This window comes from Macaca thibetana, chromosome 3 (assembly GCF_024542745.1).
Source record: "Macaca thibetana thibetana isolate TM-01 chromosome 3, ASM2454274v1, whole genome shotgun sequence".
Classification (NCBI taxonomy): Eukaryota; Metazoa; Chordata; class Mammalia; order Primates; family Cercopithecidae; genus Macaca; species Macaca thibetana.
This window is the reverse complement of record NC_065580.1, coordinates 71,482,635-71,495,843: the sequence shown is the minus strand read 5'-3', so window position 1 is coordinate 71,495,843 and position 13,209 is coordinate 71,482,635. Positions and strand designations below refer to the sequence as shown.

At 32.0% G+C, this 13,209-nt stretch overlaps 1 protein-coding gene across 16 annotated transcripts in view; it reads right to left on the bottom strand.

The window, feature by feature from the left end:
* The window catches only part of AKAP9 (A-kinase anchoring protein 9), a 171,522-nt gene that overhangs the window by 44,322 nt on the left and 113,991 nt on the right, over positions 1-13,209 (bottom strand). For 9 of the 16 annotated variants that reach the window (XM_050782816.1, XM_050782823.1, XM_050782820.1 and 6 more), the window contains 5 exons: positions 5,758-5,920; positions 4,713-4,925; positions 3,688-3,726; positions 1,775-2,007; positions 387-506 (listed from right to left, as the gene is read on the bottom strand). In XM_050782816.1, the coding sequence (XP_050638773.1) occupies positions 387-506; positions 1,775-2,007; positions 3,688-3,726; positions 4,713-4,925; positions 5,758-5,920 (768 nt within the window). Of the gene's footprint in view, positions 1-386; positions 507-1,774; positions 2,008-3,687; positions 3,727-4,712; positions 4,926-5,757; positions 5,921-8,744; positions 13,004-13,209 lie in introns of those variants that run through there. The other 7 variants (XM_050782819.1, XM_050782824.1, XM_050782825.1 and 4 more) reach the window with 2 other exon arrangements.

Below are 13,209 nucleotides of genomic sequence, written 5' to 3'. Positions count from 1 at the left end.
AAATGGAGTAGAAAGTATAACCCTACTGAGAAACAAGGGTTGGATACTTCACTGGAGTGGACTAATAACAGAATAGGAAATGGGAAAGTAAAGAGTGAACAGAGGTAACTCTTTTGGTCACTTTTGTTAGGAATGGGAATAAAGAAATTGTAAAACAGAGTTTATTTAATTGGGAAAGACATAAGCAGGTGGAAATTATTCCAAATTTCAATACCAACAATTTTTAGGGTTAATTACCTTCTCTTGCTTAAGTAATATTAAGTTTTCTGATTTTGAAGATTTACATACAACAGAAAGAATCCACTTTTAAGTTTTTAATGATATGCATCTTATTTTACACTTGATACAAATTACTGTAAAGTGGGCAATGTCAGTAAAGTTCTTACCTCTCTAGTTTGATGTTCACTGATAGGCTGGAATCGAGGAACAACCTTAAGTTGCTGTTCTAGTTTCTGTATTTCCTGTTGGAATACGTCTCTCTCATGTTCTCTATCAATGGCTTGCTCCTAAAAGTTCAATAATAATAATAATGACAGTAGCTGAAGAAACAGTATTTAGTGAAGCTATTATTTCTTACTTCCCCTTTAGATACATGTTAGTTTTGTTTGAAGACAAAGGACTGATGACCATGAATATCCCAAACCACAAAAATTTTAAAAGATAACATTTAATTTTAATTAATTAATTTATTTTTCGAGATGGAGTCTCGCTCTGCCGCCCAGGCTGGAGTGCAGTGGTGCAAACTTGGCTCACTGAAAGCTCCGCCTCCCGGGTTCACGCCATTCTCCTGCCTCAGCCTCCTGATGGCACCCGCCATCACGCCCGGCTAATTTTTTTTTGTATTTTTTAGTAGAGACGGGGTTTCACCGTGTTAGACAGGATGGTCTCAATCTCCTGACCTCATGATCCGCCTGCCTCAGCCTCCCAAAGTGCTGGGATTACAGATGTAAGCCACCACACCCAGCCAACATTTTATTTTTTATATGCCATATAACCTATTTGGGCTCCTCAACAAAACTTCAAGTATTAGTATCTAAATATTATTTGAAGTACATTTCTTTTTTTATTCAAGTAATATTAAATACAGGATGAAAAAATATTCACCTTAAAATGAATTTCCTTTTTTGGAACAAAGGAGGAATTCCACTGTTAGTTTAGCCATTAAACAAAATAAATAAAACAAATTGTTTGGAAAATCAGTTTCTTGAATCCTAATCTAGGTTTTATGCCTAAAGTTATAAAATGAGTAAGAATCTGATTCTCTGATCTATGAAGAGAATATCAGGTTTAAGTGAAATCTCAAAGGAAAAAAAAATGTGAAATTAGAGATTTAACATATTTTTGGAAGAGAGTAATGGCAGCATGACCACTGTTCCAGGCCCATTTCCAAGGCCACACTGTTACCTGTGTGTATCTTTTACAGGTGAAACAGTGGTGGCCCATTATCTCTTTGCCTATCTTACCCTGTGGTTAAATAAAAAACTAGAATAAGCTTCTGATCTGAATTTGGAAACGTAAACTAGTGGGGCTTATTCATAATTTTTATTATGTATAATTCAATACATAATAAAATGTACTGATTTTAATTCTGAGTGCTGTATAATAAAAATTAATGATTGGAATAGTACTTTTTGATCAATTGGCAGAATCGACACCTAATAAAACATTGAAAAACTAATTCAACAGTCTTTTCATGATTTAAAATTCATAGCCTAGTATACTAGCAAAGAACATTCTACTGAGAAAAATCAATATTCAACTTGAGAATACTTACATCTAAAAATTTTCTCATTTTTTCTAACTGCTTTTCCAATGCTTGGTTTTGCTGTCTTAAATCCATTAGTTCAGCATTTTTTTCTTGTTCCAGCTCTATAAACCTACTGACTTGTTCTTCCACATCTATTTCTAGAGCTTTCACTTGTTTTTGAAGGTCATCACGTACTTTTTCAGCTTGACATTGTACTTCTAGTTTTTCCTTCATTAATTTTTCTGTCTCCTGTAGTAATTCTGTACATTAATACAAAGTATACTGAATTAAATCATAATTAATGATGTTATGATAATGAAATCCCTGATAACTATGTCCAAATTTTACCTTCATGAAATAAAAGGCTGAGAATAATTTTAAATACACATGAAAGTAAATATTCTCTTATGAAAATATCAAAATTATATTAAAATACTTCTATATAAACAAGCTATTAATAAAATTACGCAGAATTAACAAAAATATGTCCTGTCACTAAAAATAATATTTTTTGTGAAAACAACATAGCAAATGACCAAAAAAAAATCTATTTTTACTATTGGGCAAAGAACAAAGTCCAATTAAATTCAAGCACAGAAAAAACTCACCGCTCTCTTCACCTCAGGCAAAAAGCAATTCATTCCAAACCCATAAAGTCAATTTTATTTGCATACACAAAAAACATGAAGATCAAACACTGTAAATCTTTAACCAAGGCAAGTCTAAGAGTTACAGAAATACAAATACAGCTATAATTGAAATTTCCTGTTAGTCTTACTCCTTATTAGATCCATATTCCTGAGTTGCTTTTGCATGGTCACATGTATGTGGATCAAGGGAAAACTGACATTTATGAGAGGCAGTATGGTGTAGTGCTTAAGAACAGACTGTAGGCTCAACCTAGCTCAGCAACTTACCTCCCATGTGACAATTATGATGACGTCCTTTAGTTTCCTTATATGTAAACTGAGAATAATATTATTACTGATTTCTTAGAGTTATTTTGGCATTAAATGAGTGAATATATGTAAAGAAGAGTGTCTGAGGTATGGTAAGCACTATGTGTTAGCTATTATTATTAATATAACAGTGTATATAGTAAAAATAAAACAATCTTCTAATGAAGAAAATGGAAAGAACATATCCCTAGGGTCTTTAAATTAACTGGTATGCCAACATTGTACTCAGGACTAGGAATCTCTAGAAAACAGCTTTCCTTTTAAAACAATACTAATATTAGATGTTAATACAAAAATAAATCAACCAAAAAGTCTCTATTAAATTTTATTGATCTTTTGCTACCATCATCTTACATACTTCCTGATTTAGAAGGAACATTTTAAAAACTCACAGATTGAAAGAGTTTAATATATTTATTAAGTGTTTTCTTAAAAAAATCAAACTGGCTGGGTACGGTGGCTCACGCCTGTAATCCCAGCACTTTGGGAGGCCGAGGTGGGTGGATCACCTGAGGCCAGGAGATCGAGACCAGCCTGGCCAACATGGTGAAACCCCATCTCTACTAAAAGTACAAAAAATTAGCCAGGTGTAGTGGCTCCCGCCTGTAGTCTCAGTTACTCAGGAGGCTGAGGTGGAAGTGAGCTGAGATCATACCACTGCACTCTAGCCTGGGCGACTGAGCAAGACTCCATCTCAAAAACAAACAAACAAACAAACAAAATCAAAATGGTTTTAAGCTCTATGCAAAAACAGACATCATAAGATGATGGTCAGTATGAATCTCAGATGTTAATTTCAATGAAAATTTGTACTTTCAGCATAAGAAAAGTTTTTTTGTTGTTGTTAAAAACTGTAAGTATGAAACAACAGCAACACTGCAAAACTAGAGATGTTAGTTGGTTGAAAATCCAGAGGTCACCCACATTTTGGAGTTTCAAGTCTACCACCCAAACACTGGCCATGCAATTGTATACACACACCTGCTCCCGCTGCTGCATCGACTGCAGCATCTACTAGTCCTAGGAGAATAGAGAAAAACAACAAAAAAAGACACAACAAAAGTATAATTTATATGTCTCCCACTTCCTAAAATGGGATAATGCACATGCACACACACGTATCAAAAGCAAGAGTTGAAGACACTGATTATCACTGGTAATATTTTGAGAAGTTCCAGTATTTCTTGAATATTTTGCATGACATATACTTTCCACATTAAAAATTCCAAACTAAACCTGTTTAATTAATTTGAGCAGCCGGAAGAAACTTAACTATATTACAAAAATGTATGCTGTATTTCTAAACTGATAAAATGAAATAAGTGAAAAATTAAAACATTTAAAAATCCAACTGCATGTGTAACATCAAAGAGGACATGGTAAACAGGATTTAAAGTTCCATCGTTACAAAGACTGACATTTACTGCTAAACAAACTTTCACTTCAAGATATTACTTAATTTCTTATTTAATGAAAAATGAAAGGTTACTTATACATTTAAGTATTATTTGAATTCCTACTTAGATTAAACTAGATGTCAGCCTACCAGCCACTGACCTTTTTAAATCTACTCTGCTTGCAAGTCAAAAATCCCCTCCACCTGCTCATTACTAGTGCCAGATCAGTGCTTTTAGATATTTAATCCAAGTATACATTTTTGCTGCTTCTCTGCTATTAGAACTAAACCTTATACAATTTTAAAAATATCCTGCCTCATTATTTGCAGCTTTCTCTTGAAGCAGAAGTCTGAGGATAAATGAAGAACTATCTTTTCCTGTTAACATCTGCCTAAGGAAAAAGAAAAAGACAAAGAAAAAAAAAACAAACCTAATTCCACATGATTGGCTAATGAGACATTTATCTATAAGGTAGATTTCTTATAATTTTTCAAATCTCTATAAAATATATGAATAATGGCACTGAAAGAGGAAAAAAGCCACTTTAAGCCTTTGAAGAATATAAATAAAATCAGTGGAATGTTTCATACAAATTCAGAAAATACATACGTTGTTCAACTGGGCCTGCCTCTGCTTTCATAGCTTCCTTTTGTCTGGACAGTAATTCTCTTTCTTCTTGGATCTGCTGTTGCTCTGCCTCCAATTCTTGCAATCTGTTACTTGCACATAACAACTCCTGCTCAAGACGATCTATTATATCAGTTTTTTCCTGAATTTGCCTTTCAAAAAGAGTTTTTTCATCTGCATAGCCATCAATGACACCTATAAAATAAAATTAACAGAAAATAGAACTATTATTCATTTCAGATTCAACCACTAGGTTTTAATATAAACAACAAAAGGTGTACTGTTAGCAAAACTTTCCATCATTCCAACCTATTAAAAGTCTTGAATGAATTTGCTGCTCATCACAACAACTATCAACCTTTAATAGGGTATGGTCAATGCAGACATTTCGTTGTTTACCATTGTGCATAAACATGAAATTTCTCTGAATTTTCTAATACTTTGCTATACTAAAGTATCACATCACGTAGGTGTAACTCACTTTATTAAACAGATATAAACAATAAGTTTCTGAAAAGCTTAATACAAATTAGATGCTTGTGAAATGAATCACATTTTGAAAATTAGAAAGTTGGTATTTTAAGTAATTTTAGAAGGCCAACACCCGTAACAGCAGAGAAGAATTAAAAAGAGCATAGGGCTTTAGAGATTCAAAGCCTGGAATCACCATTTAATGGTAATGGTGCCCTTTAACAATTTAATAACATCTTTAAGCTTCAGTTTCCTCATCTTTAAATTACAAAGGTTGTCTTAAGATGGTGTGATTATGGTAACAAGTCACCACCATCCTTTTTGGTATTTTCTGAAATTATTAATATTTTCTGTAACTCTATAAATTCTTTTTATAATTAAATATATATATATAGTTTTAAAAATTGCTTGGAGGAACTTTGAAGATAAACCACAAGTACTTTTTAATGGTCACTCTAAATTGGATTGACGGCTTCCAAACCTGGCTGTGCATCAAAAGTCTCTATTTTAAGACTGAAATTTCTGTACCCTTAGTTGTCAATGGCAAATTGCTCACCCTCAGCCTTACTGAGCTCCACAGCTAGCTGTTCTCTGGCCCTGGACTCCTCATGAAGGCGCTCTCGAAGGTCCTCTTGGCATTTAAGGGACTCTGTTGCTTCTTGTTTCTGTCTAAACGACTCACGCATCAACTCTGTCTGTGTAACTTTCGCATGTTCAAGCTAAACAAAGAGGGAAACAATACATAAAAGAAAATAAAGTGTGGAAATACTAGTTTCGTTCCCCATTAAAGCTGGAAAAAAGGGGGATTTTAAAATAAAGAGATACTACTGAATTGTAGTCATATAGATATTACCAGTGCATGCTAAGATTAGCAGGCAGGATAAATCAGAGGAGACATGTATATTGGCTGTGCACAACTTTCTGTAAAGTGACATATTCTAGCTTTACTGAACAAAAGAATATGCTTCTTTTGGATATAAGCCACTTTAAATCAATGGCTGTGTAGTTTATCATATAGAAGAAGATATAAAATTAACAAAGCACAGGTATTTACTGTATTTGCCAAAGAATTTTATGTAGCTATATGGTCTATGATAAACTTTTTTACATTTAGTATTTATGGATTGTGACTCCTACAGTATCTGTTGTATACTGTGGGGGACTAATAATACATGATTAATACAGTGGCGTCAATTAACAAAACCATAGTGGCACAACAAAATGAAATTATATTTATAATCCATGTACTTAACTAAAAGCTTTGTATTTCTGTCCATCTGTGAAACATCTAAAGCTCCTATGAATATTCAGCTTATTTTCAAAACCTTACAATACACAGACATTAACCATAAACACAGATTCCTTAAAATACTACCAATAGCACATACTGACTATATTCTTAAACAATTTTTTAAGATGATAGGAGGCTTAAGGCCAAAGCTCTCTTGATCACTGCTACTAAATGAGCTCTGTGAAATTGCAGAAAACTACTGTCTCTGCCTTAGTTTCTGAGCTTTTGAATATTAGTACCTGCTTATCTGTTATTACTGAAACAATTACATGGGAAAAAATTGAACTCAAATGTTTCTAGTATTTAGTCCAAAAATTTTAACAAAAAACCATCACATATATTAATAACAGGCTCACAGTAAAGTCATAAGAATTTGTAAATTTATATATAAAGTACTTTGTGCATTAAAAAGATATTACTACATTTTAAGCTTAAAATATGATCAAATGTAGTGGTTTCTAATTTATAGACACATATCGAAAATGTATTACAAAATCATGATAATATTAAATAATACTTTATTGTTAAAGACTTCTGCTTTTCACATCCGAGCAGCATTTGTCATAGCAAATGGATTTTAGAGTAACTATAGTTTTTGATGGCCACTCTAAATCAATTTCCAAAATATCCAGTATACGATTATTCTTGTTTTAATAGGATATTTCAAATATCACTTATAATGTGTTTAAAATTAATATGAATACACATTTAAGACTCATAATAGAAAATTAATCCTACATTCTAAATTATAAATTATTTCCTAAAATACCCGTAATATGTTATCTCAAAAGGAGTATTTTTACTTTTAGTTGGCAAGAGTTTTTCCTTTAAGTGTGGATAACTAATATCATTAATTTTTATTATAAAGACACATAATAAAGTATGAACTAATTTATATACAACTACTTCCTGAATTTACAGTCACAATCCATATTTTAAAAACATATCAATTGCTTTTATATACACGTATGTCATTTTTTTCTGTTCATTACATAATGACTATCTAGTAAATACACATGACTAAAAAGGATATGCATTTTTTTTCCTTTTTCAAATTTACTATAGGGATACAACAAAGGATTTACAACAAAATAAATGCTTGCTTTAGGTAAGTAAATTAAATAAGTCTTTGTTTCCATGTTCTACTTCTTGACAAGATTTAACCAGGCTTACAATCCATTTAAATATTTATCATAAAACCACAAGAAAAAACTTCAGTTTTATAAAATAAAACAAAAAAGTTGGAACAATCAAATATAGTAAATTTAGCAAAAAAATTTCATTTATTACAGCAGATGAGATTCATACTTTATCGGGAGATAAGAGACACCCTTCAAATGTTCATCCAAATACTTAATAAAGAATCTTCTTCCATTCAGAGTATGTTTATTTCTAATATCTATAACAATATGAAGTATATAAAATGTAATATTCAATATTTCCAAAATATTTAAGAAACTTATAATTACATTAAAAGTACATGTAAAGTATCAGTTAATATTCTGTCACTTTAATATAAAAGTTGCAAAAGAGGTAGCAAAACTATTCTGAAAACCATTTGGCTTGTTAAATATTAACTAGTACAGGATAAAGCTATGAAAGTCATAAAAAGTGCTGAATAACTTTTAGTTATACTGAATAACTTGTAGTGAACCTGAAATACTAAATATTCAAGCCTCTTTATGCTAAACACTTATCCTTAACAATGTTTATAAAATATATTTCATATAAAAAGCAGAAAGGGGTCTTGTTCCACAAGATTAGGAGGCATATTAAAAACAAAAAATAAGTTCCTTAGGTTGTTAAGAATATTAAAATTAGAACCCAAGCTTCCTTTTTTCCTTGTCTGGAACATCCAATATATCATGATTGTAAATATTTCCTAATTGCTCAATGACAATTCACTTAGCTGTTTTATAAGTATCACAATACCCAGTCTCTCAAATATAATAATTATTCCATTCTTATTCAGGATGGGCATCACAAACATACAAAAGCAAGAATCTTAAGGAAAAGCAAGATCTTTTTAAACAACCTGCCTGGCATTGGAGAAATGTAATATTATCTCATTCTGCTTTCTGTAATTAAAAACATAGCCAAGTTGGAACTCAGACCAAATTTAGCCCTTAAATACATCTAGGATGAATGAATAGTAACACATCAAACAAGGTTCTATCCCATTTAGCATTAATATAGACACTGAAAATTTAATTTCTCATTATAGTGTTTAAATGAATATTTTTTATACTTACTGAATAAGGAGGGGTAGGCAGTGAAATTTTAGAAATAAGCTTTAATATATGTCCGTTTCTTTTATGAATAATATGGAAAATAGAAGTATTAACAATTACTGAGTTATTTTCATCCAAATGTTCACATAGAGGAAAAGGATGTGGTAAAGGCACGCGAGACTCAACCTCATAAATGTCTTCATCTTGCTCTTCTAACCATGAGCCACTGAGTTTGACAGTTGCCAAATAGGTGCTATAAGAATCCATCTCAGAAGATATAGCTGCCAAGCTTCCTAATTTGCTTTATCAGTTTTCTAGTACATTAAAAAGTTCTTTTTAGTTTATCAAGATCTATCATAGCAGTATAAAAATTTCCTTTTTTAGCACTACCAAATAAACATTATAAAATTAATTCATACAACTGCACAATAAAAGGAAGGGAAAGTCCAGGAAAAAAACTAAAAATCTAAAAAAACTTAGGTCTCTTATCAATCTTCATCCCCCCTCAAAAAAACCCAAACTAAAACAAAAACCAAAAAAAACAAAAAACAAAAAGCAAGCAAACAAAAACACCTTTTAAACTAGCATAACTAAGTCCTTGAAGAGAAAAATAAAAATATAAACATCTAATTAGATGAGCAATAAAACTGCTTTTAGTATCAACGATGTCTGTAGTAATAAGTAAGTCTTCAAAGCAGAACCTGGCAGGGAAGGTCAAGTTTGAAATCTCCATAGTAGCAGTCTTGAGAAATCCAGTTGCAACATTATTTCCCTTGCTCTTGCTGCTTCATTCTATTCAAAAGGAAAAGCTCTTTTGAACTGAGCTATTCAAGTAGCCTCTCATGCTGAGCCAAAGGATTCTAGTCAGTGTCCCCTGAGGAAAAGGTCAGAACAGAGGGTGTGGTTTAATGTCTTTACCTATAGGTACACTGACAGGTGGAATGTGAATTAATACGCCCACAAAAAAGCCTGCCAGACAGGATCCAAGTTCCACGTCACGACTTTGAAAGGGCATTTAGACAAGTTTATAATGTCTGTAAGATAAGCTGGTGTTTTTCCATTCCATTAAAAAATTGCTTTAATTTAAAAATGTGAAATTAATTATGTTGGAGTCCACATTAGTAGTAATAAGTTATTCAAGTATATAAAATAACCATAATTATTTCTGGAAAATTAAAAACTTACTTTTGCTATTTCCTTAGAAATATTACTCATCTTTCAAGCAGCCACTAAAACTAAATATAGACATTTCAGTTATAACCTATTTTCATATTGTTTATGGAGTACATGTTAAGGAAAAAATTCTTTTTAAAGCTGCACTGTATATAATAGTTGAAAACTATACCACTTAAGGTATCCTATGAACCCTGACTAAACTTTAAAAGCCCAAGTTATATATAATAGCCTCTGGGGAGCTCCAGAAACCTGGGCAATGGTGAATAAGTAAGCCACTCAGAATTTTAGATCAACAACTTACTTTTTAATATTAAAAGATTTTCAATAATGAAAGTTGTTTTAAAGAAAGGAAAAAGCCCTCATTTTGGTGTTTTTCTATCCAGTAACTAAATATCCTAAATCCATAAAGCCTTTATTTAAATGGAAAAATGCATGCTAAAGAAGGCAGGTAATACCAACACAAATCCATTCTACAGTGACTCACACTATAAAGTTGTGTAAGCCAGTACTCAAACCATTTCACGGTAGGTAGACTAATAATTAGGGCAGAGAAAATTACATTTTCTACAGAAAGCCAGAATTTACAGGGAAATGGATTGTATTTCCTGTGGAGGGGCAGTTGCCTCTTACAAGTCTGGACTAGGCAATAAAATTTTTTTATTAGGCTTTCTTATGCGACCCTCCAGTTAGTCTGTGAAGGTGTCTTAACAAAGCACGTTCACAGGCTAACTGGAGGGTTGCATAAGAAACCCTAATAAACACCTATACAAGATAGAGGACTAATCTTATCACTGCTGCAGCTAAATGTGACTTTAGTGGGGCTTTGGCAGATAGAAGTTGTCAATATCCCAGCTGCTCAGCTTTATGAACTGTGGGGACCCACGCTTAGCCTATCAAATACCTCTTAAAATACTCTTTCCCTGCTCCCTCTGCAAACTACAGTTTGTTTTGATAATCTGATATCCAAATTCTCTTATTTGAAGCAAAAACAAAATCTGTAAGTAAGAAACAGCCCTTTATAAACAGTAACATTTAGGTCAGGATAAGAACTAACTACAAAGATACGAGAGAGAAATTACTGAGAAAAATGGACCAAAAAAAGTAACAGATTAAGATGATCACAGTATAGGGCAAAGAGTCCTCATAACAGTATATTAATTGATGGCATATTATATTAATTCATGTTCATAAAGATGACCTGGAACTAAAATAATTGAAATTATAGTCTATTGTTTCACCCATTTTTGGAAGCATGTAAAACTTGCTTCCATCCATGTAAAACAAAAACCTGTAAGTAAGTAGTTATATTAGGAACACAGGTCAAGGTAAGAAGCTTACACAAAGAAAATAGAGTAAAATTAGGGCAAAAAAGACTCAAAAAAGCAGTATTAAAGAAAGGTGATTCAGGATAGTGGCATACAGCCCTTGTAACAACAGTAATATTAACTGATGATATATTAATTGATGTTCAGAAAGGTGACTGAATTAGAATAATTCAAATTATATTCTATCTTGCTTCCCCTCTGTTTTAGAAAGCATATAAAACTTCTTGCAATCAAAGATAGTTATAATATGACTTAGAAGAACACACTTTTAGTTATCCAGACTAGCTTATTATCCCTGGGTTTCAGATAACTGAGATTTTAATGTATATTTGAAGGCTATTAATTTGCAGCATAGAGTTGTTTCCTAAACAAAATAGCTTTACTTAAATCAAATAATGTCAAACCATTTAACCACCTTTCTTCATAAATTATTTTCTTCAAACTGTAAAACACTTTTGTTGCTCTCTTTTGGACTTTGATTTGTTCCCTATTTTTCTAAGTTATTTCACAGAGGGCCTATAACCTGTAAACATTACCCTGACGGAGCCTGGACCAATGCTGAGCATACTGGGGACAATACTTGAAGGCAAAATGTGTTTCAGTATTTTGATTACAGTTATGTTTCAAACACAACAATGACAAAACAAAATCTTAAGTTATACTACTGTTTCATCCTCAGATTCCTTTTCTTGAGAAAATATAGAAGCATGTAGCTTTGATGTTGTAATTCTTAAAAACAAGTATTAGGAAGCCCATGAAAATTTCTTATAGTGAAAATCACACCATGGGAATAAATTACATATCCATTAATTTCTTCCAAGGCCTAGGGGAATCTCTTGGTAAATAACCTCCTATGGCTCTAAATAATACTTCTGGATTCTGGAAAACTTTAATTGCTGAAAAACTATTCCCAAAGAAGAGAATGGTTTTGATTTCTACCTGATCCAGGAGTCTAGAATCTGTGAAACCATACTCTCAAAGATAACATTTCTGCAGAACCACAAAGAGACTACTGAATAAGGATTGTGTTAAAGAGATTACCTCTCTAAGGGCCTTACGGCAGTCTCTTAAGCATTCTTTTTAATACTATCATGAAAGCTATCCCAACCAGTAGGAACCTAACAATAAAGTAAATATAAGCCTGATTGTATGGTAGCCTGTCCAAGCAAAAGAGAGGTAAAACCATTGCAAGAAATGTATTATAATATGGACTTGGACATACCACTGGGCAAGTTACCCCTCAAATAAAATATCTAAAGTAAATAACTCCTATAATACACATTATGAAATCAGCCAATCAGCCTATAAGGCAGATTCTTGTCCAGTGCCCTAATATTCAAAAATTTTGCCACTGAATGACTCATCTTAAGCATCAAGTCCCACAGTAAACTTTACTTGGTCCCCAGTATACTCTAATATGTCAGATGCTGCTCTCTTCTCTGGTCTCAGAGTATTCTGTACAAAGCTATTTTCCTGAATTTCTCTTTCACTGAAAACACAAAGATATCACAGCATGCCTCCCAGCTGTTTTACATTTTGTTATAATAAGTGAAAAAAAAAAAAAGAAAGTTAAAGGGAAGTATACTATTATAAAGTAGAACCAAATAATGACATGTTGAAGAGGAAAGTGGAATATAAGTTATTTCACAAAGATATTACACATTATTCTGTGTCAATCCGTTAAAAATATTCATCAGGTTCAAGATAATTTTAGTTATTAATTAATGAGACTATTCTGAAGAAATCAATGGCTTTAAGCATCTATCCATGGAAGATTAAAAACCGAACTGAAATTAGTTTAAAAGAAAGTTTTTAAAACTCCTATTCGAAATGCTGAAAAATATTATTTACTTAAGAAATATCTGATTTTTATAACTTATTATACCTAATGTCAACAATTAGCTTAACATTTTATATAAAAGATGTTAGTACAGTACTTCAAAATTCAGCCAGAGAACAACGTGAACATTATACTAATAATCCAC